Here is a 24399-nt window from a genome sequence, read left to right as displayed (position 1 = left end):
GTGCCATGAGATGTTTAGGAACTACAGGCAGTCCCCGGGTTACGTACAAGATAGGGACTGTAGGTTTGTTCTTAAGTTGAATCTGTATGTAAGTCGGAACTGGCCAGTTCTGACTTACATACAGAATCAACTTAAGAACCCCAGGCATCCCCAAGTCAGCTGCTGCTTGTCAGTCCCCGTAATACACGAGGTTCGAAGGGATGCCGGAAAGAATGAGACCACAACTGGGGGTTTCAAAAAGTACAAACTGATTTTATTTTGATGGCGCCAGACAATCATCAGAATAAAAATTAAACAGATTGCCAGACAACACAAAACAATTCCCTGAGGCTTTTCTAAATCACAATAATTCCCAATAACTGCCCAGGGGTTAGGAACAGTTGAATTAACACTGGTATTATCCATAGGGCTGACTATTTACACAACTTTATACAAGGAAACAGTAAAAAACCTAAACCACAACTATTTATAAACTAACTTAGTAACTTTTTAGCTACTGTCACTTGGCAAGCAATAAGGACAACTAAAAAATCAATTAGGATAGGGATGATGGTGGGGGGGGGGGTGTTATACCAGTTCTGGAGACAGCAGGAACACAAGTACCGGTCACACGCTCATAAACTGTCTCCACTCGGGTCGACCAACTCGGAGTACGCTCAGTAAGACCCAAGAGCGGGGGGTGCAAGGCGTCTGGGTGATCAGGCCAGGCGTTCACTCAATGCGAATCCCCAGTGAGAGAGGGGCTGCCTGCCTGTTTTATTGCCTGTGAACTTATCACCCCATAGGTTGGTTTTTGCTGCAGTGGGTGGAGTAGCAGGCCTGAGCACCAGTCAGCCCAGTGGCTGATCTGTTACTGCAATGGGTGGAGCGAGCAGGGGAAGATTATTAATTTACATGCCCTTATATGGAAAACACTCCACCTCACAGACAGAGCCCCCTATACCAGCCTTAGAGGTATTACAGGCTATGGCTCCCTGCGACGGGCAGCCATTCCTGATGTTCTGTCTCGGACATGCCCCCGTGGCTGTCCGGAGCAAGCGGTAAGGGGGTTGCCTAAGGTGAGAGCGCACGTAAGGGTAATCAGCAAGAAGCCAATTGGGTAAATTGAGGTTCTGGTGAGCTGCTGTCTTCAGAAAGGGGAGAAAGGGAAAAGTAAGCAACAGTAACAGGGAAAGCGGAAACAACTCTGTGGATAAGAGCTTTTGCAACAGCAGTGCCCACTAAAAAGGCTAGTAACACAAGAGCACATACAATCAACCACTGCTTAATGGTGGATGCCCAAGTACTCAGTCCTCAAGAGGAAAGTTTTGTTTGCCACCAGTCCCATTCTTCCCGCTGTTCGCGAATCTGAACTGCAAGTGAGGTCAGCTGTTGGGTGATGGCTGAAACGTTGTTCCACCGGGCTTGAAACGCAAACAGTATTGGTCCTTAAACCTGGGGTCAAGGTCCTCGAGTGCCATACAAAAGTCCTTCTGTAATATAACCTGTATCATTAGACGATTCTTTTCGGCATAATGAGCTAGTACAGTAAGAGCCAAATCGACTTGTCGAAACCCTTCAGCGGTCAAATTAGTGAGGGCTTCAAGATTGCGGGACATTTGGTAACATATCCCCAAACGAAAGATTCAGTGGCAGACTTAAATTTTTTCCATCTTGATGGTTCTCATCAGCTCCGGAAGTCAAACAGCCGGTGGGGGCTCGAATGGGTTGGTACCTGAAAAACAAAAAGGGGACAAACAACGCCCTCAAGGCGGGCTAATTAAGATTGAAGAGAAAGCCAATTGTGATGGACTAACGTAGGTTGTTTCAACGCTATTTAATCCCTGTACAAAGACTATCTTTCCAGTGGGGGTGTGAGGCATATCGGGGGGGATGATGGATACCTGTGCCCCCGTGTCTAACAAAAAGGGGATAATTGTCTCGTTTTCGGTAGTCAGGTTTTGGTAGGGTCGAGGGTCATTTAAATCGGGCCGAGTGACCGCTAGGCACTCAGCCTCTCCCCGTTTTTTGGCTGCGGGGGAATAGGGCGATCTTCCCACCCCAATTTCACAGCCAAGTCTTTCTGTTGATCACTATTCATTTTCCTAATAGCTTCCTTGGCGAGTCCCTTACCCAATAAAAATCCAAAAATCTTACGCTCGATGAACGAACGCTCGGGGTATTTGGGTTTGGGTGCCATTTTGGACCCTTTCACCAGAGTAGAGGGGGTTGCAAGTAGGGCGGCCTTTAGTGTTGCCCACTTCACCCTCTCTACAGCGTCGTATAGTCGGCCAATAGGTTGTCCTGTGTATCCCCTTAGCCACAGAAGAGCCCCTGTGTCTAGATTAGGGCTGTTGTCCACGGCTAGGGTAACAGCCGCATCTTCTATGGGAATCCGAGTGGGATCATCAACAAAACGAAATGGGTTTTGTGCTACCGTCTGAACGTTAGTTAAGTTGAGGGGGTGTGCGGTGGGATCCCAGAGCAGAATAGAACTCCCAGCGATTGCGTACATAAGGGTAGTGGAGTTATTCACACAATCAGGTGGCATCTGTACTGCGCGAAATCCCCCTTGTATTTGGAGGTGCGCGGCAGACCACAGGCACCCGGACTGAAGCCGCAGCCGCGGGGGGGTCCCGCGCCTCTGAGGCTTTGCCAGCGCAAAGCCTCAGAGGCGCGGGGAACCGCCGCTGCTGCCGCTTTGACTGAAGCGGCAGCAGCGGCGGTTCCCCGCGCCTCTGAGGCTTTGCTCTAGCAAAGCCTCAGAGGCGCGGGACCCCCCCGCGGCTGCGGCTTCAGTCCGGGTGCCTGTGATCTGCTGGGGACCATCCCCAGCAGACCACAGGCACCGGGTCTCATGCGGCAGCAGCGGGGGTTCCCGCGCTTCTGAGGCTTTGCTCTGGCAAAGCCTCAGAAGCGCAGGAACCCGCCCGCTGCTGCCGCTTGGGTCCCGGTGCCTGTGGTCTGCTGGGGACGGTACCCAGCAGACCACAGGCACCGGCACCCAACTGGCAGCAGCAGCGGTTCCCGCGCTTCCGAGGCTTTGCTCTGGCAAAGCCTCAGAAGCGCGGGAACCCGCCCGGTGCCCCTGGTCTGCTGGAGACGGTCTCCAGCAGACCAGGGGCACCGGAGCAGCTTACGAACGGGGCTTTCTCGCCCCGACTTCCGGGGCGAGAAAGCTCCGTTCGTAAGTGCGGATCCGACGTAAGTCGGATCCGCGTAAGTCGGGGACTGCCTGTATTCACAACAGCAGCTGCTATACTCTTTAAGCAAAAGTAGAGCCGGCCTTTCTGAAAATGGTGCCATGGTGAATTTATATTTTGGTACCTGCTCCCCCCCACACACATCATCACTCCTGGTTTTGAATGGTTTAAGCCATTACCTATACTTCATATGAAACATCCATAGGAAAGTTCAGTCAATGTAGATAGGCATCTCCCATGGTCCATTGTGAGTTAAATGGCCTATGATGAGCCACTTAATTTGAATAGTCCCTCTAAGATGTGCCCTTGTGGGCATTACACCAGGAACAAAAACATTTGAAATACAGACACAGATCCAACAGTCATAACTTCAAGGGAAAAATGATACATTCATACAAATCATATTGTATTCATAGCATAATCATATTCAGCAAATCAAAATATTTTCATAGAAATCTTACATGCCACATTTTGTACAAGACCGGTGCAGATAAATAACAGTGGTTGCAACCATGATTTTCATGGTCATGTTTTATTAAAAAAGACCCAATGACTAACTGCTACAAATAGCAAATTCGTACGCCACGGTTGCCTGAAGCAAGGGTGGCATGGTATACAGTGTTTTGCCACACTTCTGGGCTGCTGCAGTGGTGTGTGGTGCCTGGTGGTTGGCCTGCTGTAACATGAGGGTTTCATCTTACCGGACCCCATGGTCCTCCTGCGGCCCACTCCTAGCTCACCACGAGCATTTTGACAGGAAGTATCAAACAATAATAACAATAATGCGAGTGTGTGCATGCACCTGTGTGTGTGTTACTATGTGTGTATTAGAGTGTGTGAGGGAACTGTGAGAGAGAGACAGTGAGGGCAATGTCACTTGAAATCCCTTCTCTCCCCCACATGGCCTAGCTCGCCCACCATTCATGTGGATGTTTCGCTCTTCCTGGCTCAGGCTCAGCCCCCCAACGCAGACCGAGCAGTGCAGGCAGGCAGGCAGGCACTCTGCTCTGCTCAGTGAGTGATGGGCTGGGCTGCCGCACCACTCTGAGCTTCCTGGGGCTGGGGCAGAGCTGGAGTCTTCACTTAGCCGGCTGAGGAGCAAGTGAGGGAGGAGTCAGGGGAGAGCGCTGGGGAGAAGTCCACCAGGCCATTCCCAGGGCGGAGCCAGAGAATTAAGCGAGGAGTCCGGCCACAGCATCCTGGGCAAAGGCCTAGATTGCCTCGCCCTAATACTGGCGGCGAGTAAAAGCAGCATTCGCCACTACAATAATCACTCCCTAAAAGCCAAAATTAAGTTGGTGTTTTTCTGAAAAGTTTTCCTTTCAAGAAATATACAATAGACTATCTCCTATAAAAAGTATATTATAGCAAGCCCAATACACATGTATTAAAGACTTCTTTCCAGGAAATATTCTAGTTTTGGGTTTCATGTTTATTCCCAACAGCTGTCGTATGTAATGGCTAAAGAGCAGTGACTGCTGCTGTACAGTAGCTATGTTTCCCGACACATTGGACTGAGTTTTAAATATAACATTCAAGACCCTTATGGGAACATGAAGGAGGCTTTGATTAAAAGAACAGTTAGAGAAAGTAAGTCTGTACAGAGATCTGCAAATCTATTCCTGAGTTATCTCCCACAACGTTACACTCCTTGCAAGCAGATGTTCTCACTACAACTTTTTTAATCTTTCTATTCACTTCTGAAAGATTTTTATTGGGAGCATTTAACCTTCATACTAAAATTTACTGCATGTCTTTTTATCCCATCTGGAAAAAACTTAAACAATTTAGAAAAACCTATGCAAACAGATGCTGAAAGCAATATGAAGACAATGGAATATCATATTGTTCCATATGTATGATTTTTTTTAACATTTTAAATAACATATGCCACAACACTGGTCATTTCAGATCATTTTACTTGTGCAGCACACCAACACTCTCCTAGTTTAGCATTATTTACTTGCAGTGTAGACAGACTTACACCATCTCCTTTATTCCCTTCCCCTATAGTTTAAGTTACAAATACTCTAAACTGGCTCATTCTGACATCCAGTGAGGGATTATATTACTAATAAAAAGCTACTGAAATCCTTGTCAAGGGCTAAAGAACAGAGTTCAGACAAACTCTTATCCACCTGAACATCCAGTAATGTGACATACACCATCCAGTACCAGCAATGCCCCTCTGCCATGTATACTGGCCAAACTGGACAGTCTGGATGTCAAAGGATAAATGGACACAAATCAGACCTCAGGGATGGTAATACATATAAACCTATAGGGGGAACACTTTAACATCCCTAGACATTCAATAATGGTTTTGAAAGTAGTCACCCTTCTACAAAAGAACTGGAATTCCTTTTCAAATTCAACACTATCAACTTATCGTTGAATAAGTATTTCAACTGGCCAATGCATTACAAAGGCAATTTCCCCTCTCTGAATATTCACATCTCTATATCTCCAAATGCTGTGATTGAACCAAATCCACTGTGACTTGATTAGGCTCATTAACACAAGTAACTTCTTGTATAAACCTCTGCTAATGTAACTTTCACTACACTTCATCTGATGAAGTGGGTTTTACCTACAAAAATTTATGCCCTAATAAATCTATTAGTCTCTAAGATGCGACAGGACTCATTATTTTTGCAGATACAGACTAACATGGCCACTCCTCTGAGTTTGTTTATAATGATTATGGGATCTACTTTGAATAGGTCGTCCATGGATACTCATTTATTGTCTCTGTATTTGTTTACATCTTGTCTTTTCCTTTTTGGGACTCGAAAATAATTTTCAAAAATTACAACTGGAGATAGAGGGTAGTTTGATTTTATGTAGACTCTTTCACGGTTCAGCTGTCCCTATGGCCTTTGTGGGACTGCATATACTGTGTAATTGCAGCTGTGTTAGCCTTGGGAAATTTGAGAGAAGATGTGGGAGGTAATATTTTTTTATTGGACCGATTTCTATTGGTTAGAGGGGCAAGTTTTTGAATCATAGAGAGCTCTGCATGACCTGGAGAAGTGTGAGACTCAAAAGTTTGTGTCTCTGACCAACAGAAGCTGGTGACCTCCCCCACCTGATAAGATCACATTACATACTATGATGACCATGGGTGTGGTACAATAGTTCACCTATGGCAGATGGTTTTATATTGAAGAATGTGCTCCCAGGATTCCAGAATGAACATATTATTTTCAAGCACTAAATATATAGTATAAATTATAGGCTACCGAATTTGTAAGTATAACACAAACTGCTAGAAGATCCCAGAATAAATGACCATACTAAAGTTCCTGTACAAGAACCTGATGCAATATCCCTTAAAGGTCAAAAAGCACTATGTAAGAAGTGCTAATGATAATACTCTTCTCATATTGCACTTTTCATTAGTAGACCATTAAGATTTTTTTTTAAACCACTGAAGTCAGTATGATTATCTCCCATTTTCCAGATGGGGAAATTTAATCATAGGGTGACCCAGCAGACCAATGGCAGAGCCAGGAAAAGAAGCTAGGCCACATTACTAATGCAATGAAATGGCTCATTGCAATCAGAATTTGCTGACTAACAAGGGATAATATAAATCTAAACCTCATGAAAAAAATCAGTCTTGCAGGGTGTGTCTACTTCAGCAATTTTCTGTAAGCTTCCCAGTCTTGCTCTAGCATCAAAGGATCTCCAGCAAGTGGTAGCAACAGAGAGAGTACTAATATTGCTGCTATTTTAATCATTGCACCAGCTCACTTTTTTCACAGTTGGTCTCAATGGCATGGTAGTTAAAATATCAGTAGTCTGCCTACATAGAACTCCTTCCATTCCACAAGTGGATATACAAATAATGGGACATTTTTTAGAAAAAAAAAAGAGTATGCTTTACTTGGCTTTGCCTATTGAAGCAGGAAATCTGGCAGGTGGTTTTACCTTAACAAAAGATATCAGGTGTAATTCCACAAATTTTACCAATCTTGCCCCACTGGATAATGAAATATCATAAGCCTCCTAGCAATGAACAATTTTAAAAATGAAAAGTTTTTTAAAGAGGTAAAAATCCTTCCTGGAGCATGAAGATCAAAAATGATCAAAATGGGATGTAGTCTGTAGACCACATATTTGTAAATCCTTGCTACAATTCATTATGCCATATGCATTTCCCGATTCAATTAATTTCCTGAAGTACTGTTATTTTTGTCTACTTTTTTAAATAAGCAAATATGCTGCACACACAACCATGTGAAACTGGCAAATAGGTAACTGTGGATGTGGACACACTATATGCAGAGTCTGTCAAATTCTGTGTCCTGTTGCACATTTGCATAGACATTTAGCCCACATTGTAGGGCATATTTTCTGTTTCAAAGGCATCATGGTCAGGATATCCCTACAGCCGTCGTCACTGACTGGTCAATCGTGATCGACTGGTCGATCGCGAGGCCTCGACCAGTCGCTCACGAGGCGTCCTATCCGCCCCGCCCCCATTTCCCTCCCACCCCCTGAGAAGCCCCACTACCTACCTCAAGTGAACATGAAGGTAGTGTCGGCTTCCCGGGAAGGACAGAAGTCTCACAGCTTAGCGCCACTTCCGGTGATTCCGGAAGTGCGCTAGCTGCTCTGCCAGGTGTACTGCAGGAGGGAGCATCGGCTCCCTGCACCACACAGGAGAGGTGAGTCAGCCCCGGAGGAGGCGCGCGCGGGGTTTCCCTGTGCCGAGGGGGTCGGCCCCGGGGCAGGAGCGCGCGGGGCTTCCCTGCGTGGGGGGGCGGGGGGGGCTGTCAGCACCAGGACAGGTGTGCGCGGGGTTTCCCTGTGCTGGGGGAGGGGGGTTGGCCCTGGGGCAGGCACACGCGGGATTTTCCTGCGCCGGGGGGGTTGGCCCTGGGGCAGGTGCGCGCGGGGCTTCCCTGCACCGCGAGGGGATCGGGCCCAGAGGAGGCACGCGCTGGCTTCCCTCTGCGGGGTGGTGGGGGGGGAGAGAGGGGATCCTGGGAGGAGGCAGATGCAGGGGACTCTCTGCCTCCACTGGCACCCCACTCCCCAGCCCCCACTCCTCACTCCCTTGTCCCCAGCCACAGAACTCTGTCCCTATTCCCGTCCTCACTCCCCGAACTCTGTCCCCACTAGTACCCTATCCCCAGCTGCAGAAACCTGTCCCCACTGGCACTCTGTCCCCTGCTGCAGAATCCTGTCCTCTGCCCTCCCAGCACCCTGTTCCCTCTCCCCTGCCCCCAGCCGCAGAACTCTGTCCCCACAAAACGTATAATTATAAATGATTCATTTTAGATTTAAATAGCATGAATAAAAAACAGACCATGGATTTCATAACTATAAACATGTCATTTTAATTTTATATATCGCATAATTTAAAAATAAACTGTTTATCAGAGTGTGTAAGTAAGGGCTGGAGATAGCAAGTGATGGGCAGGAGGAGAATAGAGAGGGCGGGGCTTCAATGAAGGAGTGGGGCGGAGGATCTTCGCTTGTTCTGAGATTTAAAAAGTGATCTTGGGTGTAAAAAGGTTGGAGACCACTGCCCTACAGCCTTGTGACCCATGGTTGCTAGAGCAGCCCTTAGAGGGCTATGAGCAACTGGCTTATGACCATCCCAAATCCACTTCTACGTCTGGAGGATGTAAATGTGTATTGAAGTCACTTTTGTCCCCCACCTCTTCTGGTACAGGTTTGATGGTCAGAGATCCAGAGTTTTCAAGATGAGAAACAAACAAAACACCACACAAAGAAACAAAACCATTTAAAAATGTCAGTTTATTTACATGGTAGAGGGTTTATGCTACTTGCAAAGTTGCTTCAACAGAAACCCAGCAATTAGTACCTTCGCTTGCCTGTCTTCAAAACTCAGGAAATGAGGCATGATTCAAGATTTGATGATATGACTTCAGAACAATCCGATAATCACTTGTTAAGAAAGTGCCACACATCAACTAAAACAAAAATACACATCAAGAACGGGATTAATTCTACATAAATAATCAAATGCAAACACTTAGAAATACAGTATTCTACACTTTCAGCTTCTTTTCTATCTCCTCTTCCAAACACATACAGCTCCTTGACCAATTAATCAATCCACATACAGAGTGCTCCCACGTTTTATTTTGTGATACAACTTCATTGAAAATTACATCTTACAATAGCATATAGCCTTGATGTATTGCACACATCAAAGATTAGGCAGATTGTGGCCAGTGTGGTGTCAGAGGCTTGAGATGGAATACATTAGTAAATAAATGCTATTTATTGGCATACCATATAGGGACAAAAGGAATGCAACTTGCTTTCCCATGAAATTGATTACACAGATGTTACTTAGTGAAGAATGTGGAACTTGACTCAAGATTTTCAGTTTCTTGTTGTCTTTCCCTTCCCCTCCTCCAGTTTCTAATAGTGCACGTTTCTCTCAAACAGTACTTCGGGCATTAAAAAGCCAACCACATTTTTTTTTTGAGTAAGCAAAGCATATTGAGTTATCTTTATTGGGTCATTTCTGTTAACTTGAAAATCAGTTCCACAAGAATAGAGAGAGGCAATTTTGCTTTAACTAACAGTGAAAAAGTAAATTTGGCTTAGTTTTGTGGGATAGCTTCAGGGGGAAGCCGAGTTAATTTGTACAGGAATAAACAACAAATTGGTATCATGAGCTTTCGTGGGCACAGCCCACTTCTTCAGATGACCGGAGTTTGGAGTTTAGGATGTGCAGACCCAAAATAAATAGGAGGGGAAGGAAGGAGGAACACTTTAATCTTCCTAATCACTTCAAGTGGCTGTCTTGTCACAAACCAATTCTACTAGCCAGATACACAGAGAAGCATTGGAATTAGAATTCATCTGCAAATTCAATTCTCATGCTAATGGACTCAATCGTGATGAAGGATGGTTGGGACACTATCAACCTAACATTCAATCTATACAGCTCTTTGTATAGATTCTTATGTTAAGAAGGATACTATCTACTGACTTAGATTCTTATCTGCTTTGTTTTAACTACCCAATCTTCAGATACTTACTGACTTCCAGCTCTACCTTCCTGTTTTTCCCTTTGATTTTCCATACCCTGTGCTCCCTGTCTTCCCCCCCCCCCACTCCCCATTTATTTTGGGTCTACACATCCTAAACTCAAAACTCCAGTCATCTGAAGAAGTGGGCTGTGCCCATGAAAGCTCATGATACCATCTACATGTTTTGTTAGTCTATAAAGTACTACCAGATCATTTGTTGTTTATTGTGGAATAGTTTGTTTTATTTTCATTTTTAGAGTTGCCACAAGGAAGAAATAAAAATAAGCAAAGGAACATTTCTTTAAAAGGATAAATGTGGCCTTCCATAATTTCTAAAACAGAAAAATATTAATATGACTGCTCATCTTATTCTAGACTGACACGGACTAGACTATAGTACCCTTAGCAACACTGAATAGTACTTCATGCCACTTGTAGTCCCTTTTGCCGCAGTGGAACTATACATTGTCTAAGGTACAGGTTATATCTCACTAAATCAGGACACCCTGGTTGGGCAACATCTGTGGTCTGGCTCCCTGGTCTGGGGAGTTTGGACCTCCCTGGGTCCTAAGGCTACCAGACCAAGGAGGTCCAACCTTTACTACTCAAGGGAAGTGAAGACAGCATAATCTCGCCCTATGTAAGCATTTCCCCCCAACTTCTAATGCTTAGTATGCTTAGTTCACAAAAGCTTTTTCAACTAATCTATGTCAGGGGTTTTTTTTTGTTTGTTTTTTTTAAACAGAAAACTAAATAAAAATGTATATTGCCATGTTAAGTAACAATAAACAGTACCTTCAGCAGAAACAGAATCTCCACTCACAGGGGGTGGTGCCTACAGAAAAAAAGCCATAATATTAGTAACATTCCATAAACAGTATCCAAACTCCAAGTTATCTTATTGTGAAAATCAACAGATATTAGCACAAAAAACATGACACTGGAACCATATGAAAACACCTCTCCATATCTCCATTGTTCTTACTACCTGTCCAAATCTCTCTCTCTCAAACACAGGCACAGACCTAGCAGTAGCAGATGAATACCTGTGTAGTACAGGTTGAAGCTCTCTAATCCCGAACTCTCTGGTCTGTAAACACCTGTGGTCCAGAATGATTTTAGTTACTCAGATGTCCACTTACCACAGGTGTGGCCAAGGTTCCTGTGATCCCATAAAGTTTGTTTACAGCTACCAGTCCTAGCTCTCAGTGTTCTGTGAAGTTATTTAGCTCTAATTTGCCCCTAAATATCCTCTAAGTGTCCCATAAGCAGTGGAAGTGTTGGTAATGCTGCTAGACAATATTGACCTCCTGTGGTCCAGAAAATTCTCTAGTACAGAACCGTCAGGCCTCGAGAGTGCTGGACTAGAGAGGTGAGCAAATATATTCACATTTAGGATCAGTATTACTTATGTCTCACTTCCTTTCCCATCCTCCTATTTCTCTCCTCTCTCTTCTATTTCCTACCCTCTGAAATTCCTTCCCTTCAGAAAATCTCAGTTCTACATGGGCTTCACTCCTATTCCATCTGCTAACATTATCAACAATTAAATATTTGACACTGACATTTAAAGTAAGAGCATTTGAATATAGAGTTAACACCCCATCAGATTAAGAGGGAAGGATATGGGAATTCACCATTCTTAAGGCATGGCTACATTGTTAATAAGGACTTTTTCCTGGGTTTTAGCCACAAGTGTCCTATGGTCCACATGTAATCGCATAGAAAATGTACCAGGTTATTTTTTTCGTTTGGTTGATTGGGTGGGTTTATTAAGTTCTCAGTGGAAAACTGCCCCTTTTCCTCTTTTTAAAGATACTTCTGTCTTGAAAGAATTCCTACCAAAGTACTTTTACCACGGATACTTCTTCCAGCAAAGTCGTTCTACCACATTTTCTTTCCAGTATTATAAGGAAGAATGATGGGATAAGTCTGAGATAAACTGTTCTGCAAGCTATTTATAGTTTATCTTGGAGGTTTTCCAACTTTATAAAAATGTTTTAAGCAGCTTTCTTGTAAGTAAACAAGCAGTTCTTGGCATTAGTGTTAAACAAGGCTTGCCTGCCAGGTCAGTTTTAATTTATAGATTGGGAAGTAAGTAAATGGTGCATTTTAACACAGACATATCCTGCTACATGTTTCATTGTTCCAGCATCTACTTTCCAGTGTGCACCAACATTGGTGCTTGGAAAGAAATAGAGAAAGATCAGGAACACCAGAAACTCTCAACTTCTGTCAACAGTTATAAACTCTAGTGTATGTCTGGCTACAGAATACAAGGGTAATTTGGGGTATTTCAGTTGTTCAGTACATACTGCTTTCATACACAGTCAACCACTCCTGAGCTCTCTGATTGTACCAATTTTACTTAGAGGTCTCTCCAACTTCAGGGAAACATTCCTGACTTTCACTAATGTTAGGCCAACTGTCCTGAAACTCCAAAAACTACCCTGAAACTCAGCTATCAGTGAAGAGTAAAGTGAGACAAAGATCAACAAAGTAAAACACATTTACAAGACAGAGAACAAACCAGAGAGAAACACACTCTTACAAAGCAGTCAACTCTGGGTACTTAAAAGCAAGGCGGAAACCATCCCAAAGTGCATGCATTAGGTAACAGGCAGAAATGAATCTCCCATACTGACAAGTCATTTGAACCTCAACTATAAGGCCATAAAATTATGAAGGGCCAGATGCCAACAGACTAAATCACATTGAAGTCAACAGGTCTATCCATGGGCAATGTGTCAACAACAAGAGTATCAGCATCTATGCAGAATCAGTGCAAAAATATTTCTTTATATTTTTGCTTTTTATTTTGTTCTTAGGCATGGAAATTCTAGGCATTCTAGTCTCTGTAAAAATGCATGGAGGATGCCTTTTATCTTTTGCAGTGAATTTGGCCATGCAAGACTATGGAAAAGACCCATTTAAAATTTAATATCTGGAATTTGACATTTTGCTCTCAAAAGAATGTTAAAAGGCTGTATTGTTTCCACTGCAAGTTACTTTAGATTGGAAATAGCATGCATTAAAAATTCAAAATAAAACATTGTGCAATTTACTCAAGGATGCATTTATTAAGAGTAATTGGGTACCTTTAGATAAAAATATTAAAGAAGAAAAATCTGTAAAAACAGCACAAGCAGGGGAGGTATTTGAGGAAAGTACCTCAAAGAAACTGTGAAATCATTCAAGGAAAGGAAAATGAATAATGAGAGCAGGAAGAAAAAAAGTCAAAAAGAGCAGTAGCTAGTCAAATTGTATTTAAAATTTAGATTTTGTAAACACCAGCAGTAGAAATACTTCCACTGATTTTCAATAATATAATCTAAATGAAACAAAACAATTACCTGAAATGTTTCAAATCCAAACAGAGCAGCACAAAGAACTTGAAACTGACAACTGTTTCATTTATTTTCATTGTCCAAGTAAATAATATGCCCGAACTATAATTTTTAGTTGTGTTTTAACACACGAAAAAAGACAGGAAATTCTAGCATAGAGAAAACACAGATATTTACTAACAATTTTCTTTAACCAGATAAATGGGACTAGGGACAAATGTAAGTACTGAAACAAACATTTCTTGTCTAAATAAAAACGTTATAATCATTTTAACATGTTGAAACATACCTAATAATTCAAGCAGAGACATACTTTATAAGAAATGCAGAAACTGAACAGAATCAACAGTGAAAAGTCTGATTTTGAAATGTCTTGAAATTGTAACAAAGACTTATTACCTTACACTACACCAGTGGTCCCCAACCTTTTGAGGTTGTCGGGCGCCAGGGAGCGTGGCCGTTTGCCTGCCGGGCGCCAGGGGGCGGGGACACTAGCGCGCCCGGGGGCGGCCCCCCCGTTGCTGCTCGCCCCCCCCCAGGACTGCGCGCTCCGCCCCTCCCCTCCTGCTCCAAGGGCCGCGTGCCCGGCGCTCTCCCCCCCCGCCCCGCCGCCGAGTGCCGCGCGCCCGGCGCTCCCCCCCCCCCGCCGCATGCCCGGGGCCGGCGCCCGCCCCCGCCGAGTGCCGCGCGCCCGGCGCTCCCCCCGCCAATCGTGCTCCTCCCGCAAGCTCCCGTGCGCCATGTGCCCGGGGCCAGACCAGCCCCGAGCACCTGGCGGGCGCATTGAAATACCCCCGCGGGTGCCGTGGCACCCGCGGGAACCGTGTTGGGGACCACGGCACTACACTGTTAAAACGACAGTAGCTAAGTGGTCACCAACCAGTAGATCAGGATCTACCAGTAGATCTTGGAGCCTCTGACAGGTGATTGCTGACTGGTTTGGCCAGGAAGCTATCAAGCGCTGGCATTTCAGTTGCCCCTCCACCCTCTGCCATGCTGCTGCTGTCCTCTGCCTTGGAGTTGTCCCCGTGGGAGCCTCCTGCTTTCTGTGTGGGGGGCGAGGAGGGGGGGGAAAGAAGAGTGGGGGTGCTGATGTAAGGGTGTCCCTCCTCCACCCACTTCTGTACCCTATCTCCACACAGAGAGAAAAGAATGGAGGAAGCTTGGCAATGCTAATCTCTGTCACTCACTCCCTCATTCACTGAGAGAGAGCGAGAGAGAGAGAGAGAGAGAGAGAGAGAGAGTGTGTGTGTGTGTGTGTGTGTGTGGTCTTCACTCATCTCCCCACCAAACACATGGAGGGAGGTTGTTACTTCTTTTACTGCTTGCAAAGTTGGTTATTTTTGGTTTTTGACTGTCCCCACCCTGAACCTCCTCCTACATCCAACCTCCTGCCCCCGACATGAGTCCCCCCGCACCCAAACTCCTTCCCAGAGCTTGTGCCCTGAAACCCACCCTGGACCCTAAACCCCCACCCTGGGCTAAGCCCGAAGTCCCTCCCACACTCTAAACCCCTTGTCTCAAGAACAGAGCCTGCACCCAACCCTCTTCCCCAGCCTGGTGAAAGTGAGTGAGGTTCGGGGAGGAAGGGGGATTGAATGAGCAGGGTGAGGTTTTGGAGAAGGGGTGGAACAGGGGCAGAGCCTCAAAGAAGGGGCGGGAAGGACGTGGGAGAAGAGTGTTTGGGTTTGAGGTATATCTTACATCGCACTTAAATTGAAAAAATGATCCGGTGGTTAAAAAGGTTGGAGACTACAGCAGTACCTCTTTTATAGTAATGTCAGTTAAGCCTTTAAATGCACAGAAATGGGAAAGTCAGTGTTTAGCTTCCCCTGAGTAGAATGTATAACATGTTGCTGTTTTTAATCTTCTAGCAACACTTTAAGGGAGTTCACTTTTAACTGCTTATTGCAGATACAATACCACAGGCATTCATTATAAGGAAATGTATTAGTCCTCAGCTAGCTAAAATAAATAGGAGTATTTGACTCACTGTCCCAGTACATTAAAAATCCTGGGTTTTGGATCACTGATAGATCACTTGTATAAGCTACTGAAGATTTTAGCCTGTATCTTACAAGTAAACAATGAAAAAGTGAGGCAGCTAGAAAGGAAGTCTCCAAATGTGCATATGTACCATGTGTCTTGTTTTTGAAAGTAAAACAATTCGTTTTTTCAAACTTTGGTTTTAAGAGGCCCAAGGTCTCATTTGACACTTACTCTGACACAGTTGCTAGAATTGTGCACAAATCAAGTGATTGAGGGTCTCAGTTAAGGCTAGTTGAGCTGCACATGCACGTGCAAGTGCAAAACACCAATGTGTTCATAGTAATGGCCAAAACAAATACATGTGAGAAACATTTGACCTTTTTTGTTAAATCAGGCACTTAATATTTCATTTTCTTTGCTTAAACTGTGGTCTCCAATATAGAACATTTAAAGGGAATAACTTCTCCAGTGACATTTACACATGTTAATATCAAACCTGCAGAACAGTTTTCCAGTTTAGAGAACCTGTGTATTTGAATTTCACATTAATTTATATTTGAATTTTACTCTAATTTGGAGAACAAGGCACTATTCTTTAACAAGCATTTAGAAAAACATTTCCCCCTTCCTTGAATAGGGATGCATTTAATTATGCAAGTAGGCAAACAAAAGATTAATTATGCAAGTATGCAAACAAAGTGATTAGAGAGTACAGTCAGCTAGTCAATGAGTTTTAGCACAGGGTGGTAACTCATGGCAACAGAGCAAGACAGAGAAGACAACAGGCTAGATACAAAGAGCAGTCAATCTTGCTATTTAGTATCAGAAGAAACAGCACCCTAGGAACAAAAATCAGCAAAACAATAATGAACCTGACAGAAAATACAATTATTATACTGCAGCAAAAGACATTTATATTATAATGGTGATATTTTCCCTCATAATACCAGTGTTCTGCATTTTTTTCCCAAACCTCACATTTTCATTTAATGCAAGAAACCACTTTGTTTTTTTTATTTCAGTGCTGGATTTTTTGAGCCTTTGCTTGCCTTATTAACAATTTTTTTTAAATAAAGACATTCTATTAAAAGTTTTTTGCCCTTACTGATTGCACAATTAACCTGGCATCCTCTTCACTGCAACAAAAGGGGCTGTCGTGCACCATAACATTCGTGCTGAAAAATAAAAATAAGACAGTAAACATTAACAATGAGAAAAAATGGAATAGACTAAAACACCTCTGAAAAGAGTCCAATGGTCTACCAAGAAGTGAATTAGTCAGAAATGAAGCAACAATAACCAATTTTATATACTAAATACTTTACATTTATATAGTGCCTTTGTTTCTTAAAAGAACCCCAGACATCTCCATAAATAGACACGACAGGGAAACAATCCTCAGGTAAAGGATCCAATCAACAGGCATAAACCTCTACTCTTTCAAAAAATACCCAAGATGTTTAATGCTCATGGAAAGCAATGGCAACAGGAGACCAAATTCTCTGCTAGTATAAATGGCTCAAGTTCCACTGAAGTTAAGTGCAGCTTCACCCATATATACCATTACAGGCAGTCCCCAGGTTACGTGGATCCGACTTACGTCGTCAGATCTCTACTTAAGAACGGGGTGAGGGAACCCCGCACAAGCTGCGCACCCCCCCCCCCAGCAGACCGCCGAGACGCGCCTCGGCGGTCCCGCCACCCGCGTCCTCTGCGGCGAGAAAAGCCGCTCCGTGTCTCCCTGGTCTGCTAGGAGGGACCCTCCAGCAGACCAGGGAGACATGGAGCAAGGCCGCGGAGGACGCAGGCGGCGGGACCACGGCACGTCTCTGCGGTCCCACCGCCCACGCCCCCCCCCCTCCCAGCAGGCCAGGCTTTTCTCGCCGACGCCTGGGGTAGAGCAGCTGGGGGGCTGCCGGGTTGGTCCCACAGCGCCGAGGTGCGGCGCTACTGGACCAACCCAGCAGCACCCCAGCTGCTCTGCCCCAGGCATCCCCGAGTCAGCCACTGCTGAAACTGACCAGCGGCTGACTACAGAAAGCCCGAGGCAGAGCTGCTCTGCCCCAGGCTTCCTGGAATCAGTCGCTGGTCAGTTTCAGCAGCGGCTGACTTGGGGACACCTGGGGTAGAGCTGCTGGGGTGCTGCCGGGTTGGTCCCGCAGTGCCGAGGTGCGGCGCTGCGGGGACCTACCCGGCAGCGCCCCAGCTGCTCTGTCCCAGGCGTCCAGATTCAGCTGCTGTTCAAACTGATCAGCGGCTGATTCCAAGAAGCCCGGGGCAGAGCTGCTCTGCCTCGGGCTTCCTGTAGTCAACCGCTGGTCAGTTTAAGCAGCAGCTGAGTTGGGGACACCTGGGGCAGAGCAGCTGGGGTGCTGCCATGTTGGTCCAGTAGCGCCGAGGAGCGATGCTGCGGGACCAACCCAGCAGCACCCCAGCTGCTCTGCCCCAGGCATCCCCAAGAGCAGCTGGGGTGCTGCCAGGTTGGTCCCGCCGCGCCAAGGGTCAGCGCTACCAGACCAACCCAGCAGCACCCCAGCTGCTCTGCCCCAGGCATCCCCAAGAGCAGCTGGGGTGCTGCCAGGTTGGTCCCGCCGCGCCAAGGGTCAGCGCTACCAGACCAACACAGCAGCACCCCAGCTGCTCTGCCCCAGGCGTGTCCGATTCAGCCGCAGCTGGTCAGTTTCAACAACGGCTGAATCTGGACGCCTTGGACAGAGCAGCTGGGGCGCTGCCGGGTTGGTCCCCACCGCGCCGCACTTCGGCACTGCAGGGACCAACCTGGCAGCACCCCAGCTGCTCTACCCCAGGTGTCCCCAAGTCAGCCGCTGCTGAAACTGATCAGCGGCTGATTCCAGGAAGCCTGGGGCAAAACAGCTCTGCCTCGGGCTTCCTGTAGTCAGCCGCTGGTCAGTTTCAGCAGCGGCTGAATCGGGGACACCTGGGGTACAATATGTACCAGTTCCGACTTACATACAAATTCAACTTAAGAACAAACCTACAGTCCCTATCTTGTACGTAACCCGGGGACTGCCTGTACTGACTTTGGTTTGTAAGATCTCATTGACATTACCCGACAGGGAATACTATGCAGTTTTTCCTTCCTCAAAGTAAGACTGTGATTTTTTTTTTAAATATACTAACATATAGAATAGGTGCATTGAAATAAAAAAAAATATGAGGCTCGATATGACCAAGTTATCTCTCAGTTATTAACAGAACTGTGCAATCAGCCCTAGAGTACAGTGAGAACACATTTTTCCGGGAAACCAATAGGAGAACTATAATGAATTAGAATTTGTATTACACGTTTAGTTAAAGTCATATGTCGACAGTAGTAAGCGAGGAGTCAGAAGAATGTTCACACCATGCAGCTATTGTGCTGACAGTATTTCTGTGGCAAAACACCTCAGTTAGCTTGATAATAGGCCATTTAAATTTGTATCTGGCCAAAACTTGATATTTAATGGCCGTTAAGCCTTCAACAGGACAAACTACTTAAGAAATCTTTTCCAAGTTAAGATTTAAATGCCGCCCAGCTGATTAGCAGAGCACCCACAGTGCCAACAGCTGGCAGCAAGAGTTTCTACTGGTGGTGCACATCCCTACATGCCTCACTGTTCATAACTGAATTTATTCCACACATGAATGGGAAAAAATTAGAAGGACCTATGCCTATAATTTTTTAAATATGTACACACATACACAAATTGCTAGCCCCATTTAGCAAAACACTTAAGCACGTTTAATTTAAAGCACTGCTTAAATCACACTGATGTCTATGCTTAACTTTAAGCACATGCTTAAACTTTGCTAAACTGGAGCTATATTCACACTTCCCATGCCATGGTATACATTAGGGATGTAAAATCGCATTTAATTGGTTAACCAGTTAAATGTAGTGTTTAACTGGTTAACGGATCAAAGAGGAAGCAGGGGAGCACTCCAGCTGACTGAAGCCACCCTTTCCCCCGCCACAAGCAGGAAGCTGCTCCACCCTGCGGCAAGCAGGAAGCTGCTCCGACCCCCATCAATTAACCAGAATTGGTAAGGGTGGTGCATACCAGTTAACCTTTCATATCACTAGTTTACATTGCCACAGTTTCCTCTGTAGGGCCATGCAATAACCTAGCAAACAGTTAAAAATTTCACTATCCCTATGCCCTGATGTTATTTGACATGTGACTTAATATATTCTAAGGGTGCCTGTACATTGATCGGGTACCCATTACTGTAGATCATTGAATACCACCATAATCTCACTATATATTAAAGGAAGTTTTTCCTGCGGGGACGACAGAGTGATGTCATCACTCCATTCTACATCGCCCTAGCCCCCAGCCTCAGAGTCCCTAGAAGGGCAAGGGGCAGCCATGGCTCAGGGTTCTCCTCCCACCCCCACCTAAGGGGTTCCTTGGGCTCCCCACTGGCTCCCAGCTCCCCTGAAGGAGGGTTGGGGGGCAGCAGCGGCTCCTTGCTGCGCTGGGGGGCCCCGACACTCCGGGACCCAGCAGGGAACTGCCACCACCGTATGCCTGGAGCTTCAGCTGGGAACTCTTCTGCCCCGCCCCGCCCCCGTGCTGGCAAGATTAGCACACCGGCTTCCTGCCAGGGAGCAGGGAGAGGAGAAAACCCCAAGGCTCCGCACTGGAGGTGGCTTGTGGAGAAGCATGAGGAGCCACTGCTGCTGCTCCCAACACCCCATGGCTCAGCTCTGGCCCTCCTCTGGTGGCCAGAGGGAGGCTGAGAAGGAGGATGGGGAAGCCAAGGAGGGAGGGGGGAAGCTGAGAAGGGGGTTGGGGGACAGAGAGGCCAGGGCTGTGGCTGGGGTGGGGAAAACCAGGATTGCTAACCCACAAAGACAAGGGGATACAACTTGCTGCCTTCTGAGACTTCACTGAATTTTCTTACAGAGTTAATAGAAGAACTATAAATAGTTCCAGCTGCAATGAAAGCTACTGACTACACCTACAGATCAAATGGATATAACTGCAATAAATCTTTTAATTTTTGTGTTTTGTTTTTACCAACTTACATTACATTTCGACAAAAGATGTTAAACACAACATTACAAGGGTGGTATCAATCAACAGTGATCAGTGCCAATGAAGATGACTCAATGATTAGCTTTTAAGGCAAACCCAAACATTCCAGTAAGAATGGCAGCTAGAAGAACTAGAGTTAATTTCCAGCTCTGCCACAGAGTTAAGAGGTGCTTTTCAGCAAATCACCTAATCTCAATGGGTCTCAATTACCCCATCTATAACACAGAGATAATACACTCCCTTCTCCAACTCTTTGTATTCTATTATTGTTCAACTCTTTGGGGGCAAGGACCATCTTTCACTATGCCTTTGTGGAGCATGTATAGAGCATCAGGGCCCCTATCTCAGCTGGGGAATCCTGGTGCTACTGTAAAACAAATAATTACTGCCTGGAATAAATACTAGGCAGAGGATTCATTAGAGTTTTGTATGGAATATGGAGGCTTTCAGGAAAATCCCAAACAGTTTTATGGGGGACAAGCACACTCAAAGTTGAGGACTAACTTGACAACTTAATTGCCTTCATGTATCATAAATGCATGTGAAGTGATGCACATCAATTTCATGATAAAATATAATAGCATAACACTACCATAATAAATGCCTAACATGACCCTAACCTTCTTTCTATATTTTAAAGTGAATACATTTAATTAATTCCTAAATAAGAACAAGGTACACCTGGCTATATAATCAAATTATATAACTTAACATTCGAAGACATTAAAAGTTAGCAGCATTGTGCAAAAGACAGCAGATTACACGGTAACTGTTTTTTAAACCATTACTCAAATTTACTACAAAAAATCTGCAGTCCTCATATGATCAATATATATTTTTTGAGTAACTTCCAGTAAACCCTATGTAGTTACCATGCAAAGAGCAATTATCTATCAGGATGCTGTAAAAACCAGAAAGGTGACTGCCACATCAAAACAAAGAAGTCTAAGTGGTTCATAAGCAGCAGTTCATTCACACTAACAGAATGAATATAATACAAATAGGCATAGCTTTGAATAGATACTTACCATTTTATAGAACCTCCGTCAGCCTTTTTATGAAGCAAAGCTTTCCAGTATTCATGGGTGGATTTAATAATTTCAACAGCAAAATCCTGGTTGATAACAAGACAAGTTTTGTGATAGAAAAAGCTATTAAACTCCAAAGAATTAATTTATTTAAAATGCAATTTCACATGGTATATTTTCCAGAACTTTTAATGCAACTTCATAGGAGGGTCCTCCATAGTCAAACTTTTCTAAGGTCAGAAACACACCTCCCTAAACAACCAAGTACATTAGCATCATATACAGAATACTTTTTGGTTGGTGACTAGAAGCAACAAAGGAGGCTTCATGAAAAATGAAATCAGTGAATGTGGACAGGAATAAAACACCACAGAAGATGCTGCATGTGTAGCTACACATGTAGCAATATAGTCTGATGCGTGCCTGGGCTGCCCCGCCGCCGGCTTCCCCCGAGGCTTTGCAAAGCCGCAAAGCTGTATACCCGGCGTATAAGACGACCCCCGATTTTAGGGGGATGTTTTTTAACATCAAAAGTCGTGTTATATGCCGGAAAATACGATAGTCGGGTAAAGGTATTTAGGGCAAACTCTGATCCAAAATTCCATCCGTTTTGGCTGCAGCCTTGTTCAGGCCTCACCGAATATACATTGTATAGTAAAAATTAAAATAAAGGCAGACAGTGCAGGAGCTGGCAACAGAGCTTCAGGTTGTCTGCCCTTGCAGCACTGGTTATTTCCCACCAAGCTAATGATTCATTTTAATGAAAAAAAAGTAACAAGATAATGTCTTTAACCTGGAAAGTTGTTTGGGTTGGTCAGCTAGCATTTTATATCTTAGTTCATTATCAAGCTATCCTAGCCTGTCCTTGTAGAGTCCTCATTTCTCTGGAACCTACTTATAATGCTTGGGAGAGGAGGGAGAAATCCTCTATAAATTGTGCATATGTGATTTTTCAAAACAATCAAACCCAAATTCACCTGGAAAAGACCATGCAGTCTCTACAGTGAGCAGTGCTCCTATGACCACTGCAGTTCCAACCACCAGCAATTTTATCTACAGATTGTCAAAAAATCCTGAGAATTTTTCTAAAGATGGGGAAAGATCTTTAGACAAAGACTGCTGAAGCATTTTTACTCAAAATTACTAAAAACATCTTAGAGAGAAGGCCAAGAAGCATAGAAAAATCTGCAATCTGCTGCTTCTTTTAAAAGATACAGCCTTGTGAAACTGTCGTGAACATTTGCCATTCCATGCATAAAATCTATTCCCCATGTTTTTCCTATGATGACAAAGATACTGGGGGAAAAATCCAGCCCTTATCCCAGAAAACACACAAGCATGTGCATTAAATCACCATATGATTGGGACTTAATATTTCACCTATTTGTTAAAAAAAAAATCTATTTCCTGGGAATAGGTTTAATTTGGCAAGTTTGCCTAATTATTTTCCACAGACAAAAATACAGGTATTTAAAATTCTCTCCACCATATGGAGTCTGGTTTTAATTTAACAACAACATGAATATAACCAAATAAGGTTCTGACGTTTGATAATATATTTCTACACAGCCCCCCTCATCTTGCATTTAAAGAATGCTGACATATTCTTATTCCTTTATAATGCACCAACCACTTCCCTTATAAGAAATTCCAAAATTCTCAGATATATCATTCCAAAAAAACAGATGTGCCAGCAAGATGCATTTTTAAATCTGTATCATCTTTACCTTGTCTTTAAACTCTCCATTAAAAGCAAACTGATTTTCTGGCTTGTCATCTGGGACCTTATATAATCGGAACCAGTCAACCGTAGCCTCAAGATAACCTGGTTTGTGTTTCTTGACATCATCAATATCTGTAGATATATATATAAAAAAAGTATTGCATTTTTTACTCACAGTTTTTGTAACATTGATTTTTAGAAGTCTCATAAAATATTTGCAAGCAATTTGATTTCAGTGAATTATTTCAAAGTCATTAGGGAATTTCAGTTTCTTACCTTAGTTGCCCATAATTGGCATTTTATTATTTCACCATCACAGTACAATAGATAAGCCAGTCACCACCTGGTCTTCATTAATTAAGACCCAAAGGGCCAGTGAATAAAGTGACCATCTTTATAGCAGGTGGGGAAGAAAATTCCATATTTATGGGGTTTCATCTCACTAGGTACCCAGTGCAAGACTTGGATGACTTTATAAATTTTATTTCCCCAGCAGCTGGGGGACTACTGCATCTTTTTGATAATGAAACAATAGCTGGCAAAAACAATTTTAGCTCATGGATTTTAAACAAGCACCTGAAAAAAGAAAAGGAAGCTTGGTGTAACAAAGGAAAACCTAAAATGCCGACACCTATTACTTCTGAAGCTGGTCCATGTAATACAGAAAAGGTAAATGCCACTAGCATTAAGTATTCCAAAACCTACTGTTGGTTACTTTCACTAAGCATATTTTACCCTTACCTGTGCAGATGCCGAGCACCTGACAGCAGCATGTGAAAGTTCATGCTTTTCAAGGATAGGACAGGGAACGAAGGGCAGGGAATCCCTATGCAGCAGAGCATGATGAATTTGGAAAACAGCTGTTCTACTTATGAATTCTAGTTGTTATTGTGAAACTGTATTATGAAAAGTTTCTGTAGCATGAGCCTGTATGTACAGTGAAACCCTGTGTTATCCGGCACTCTGTTAACCAGAAAACTCTGTTAATCATCATGGCTTCCAGCCACAATACTGTTACATTTTCAGGCGCACAGGCCTGGCTTGGTTTACCATGATTGGCTTAACA

The 24399-nt window shown here is 44.2% G+C and overlaps 1 protein-coding gene across 2 annotated transcripts in view; it reads right to left on the bottom strand.

Moving 5' to 3' along the window:
• Window positions 1-8935: 8935 nt before the first annotated feature.
• Window positions 8936-24399, bottom strand: part of PPA2 (inorganic pyrophosphatase 2) — a 48001-nt gene continuing 32537 nt past the window's right edge. For both annotated transcript variants that reach the window (XM_014571623.4, XM_006119315.5), the window contains 5 exons: window positions 23338-23465; window positions 21611-21696; window positions 16646-16715; window positions 11000-11039; window positions 8936-9130 (listed from right to left, as the gene is read on the bottom strand). In XM_014571623.4, the coding sequence (XP_014427109.3) occupies window positions 9102-9130; window positions 11000-11039; window positions 16646-16715; window positions 21611-21696; window positions 23338-23465 (353 nt within the window). In that variant the 3' untranslated portion in view covers window positions 8936-9101. The remainder of the gene's footprint in view (window positions 9131-10999; window positions 11040-16645; window positions 16716-21610; window positions 21697-23337; window positions 23466-24399) is intronic.

The sequence above is a fragment of the Pelodiscus sinensis genome, chromosome 4 (genome assembly GCF_052426305.1).
Source record: "Pelodiscus sinensis isolate ZL-2025 chromosome 4, ASM5242630v1, whole genome shotgun sequence".
Taxonomy (NCBI): Eukaryota; Metazoa; Chordata; order Testudines; family Trionychidae; genus Pelodiscus; species Pelodiscus sinensis.
This window is presented reverse-complemented; position numbering and strand designations above follow the sequence as displayed.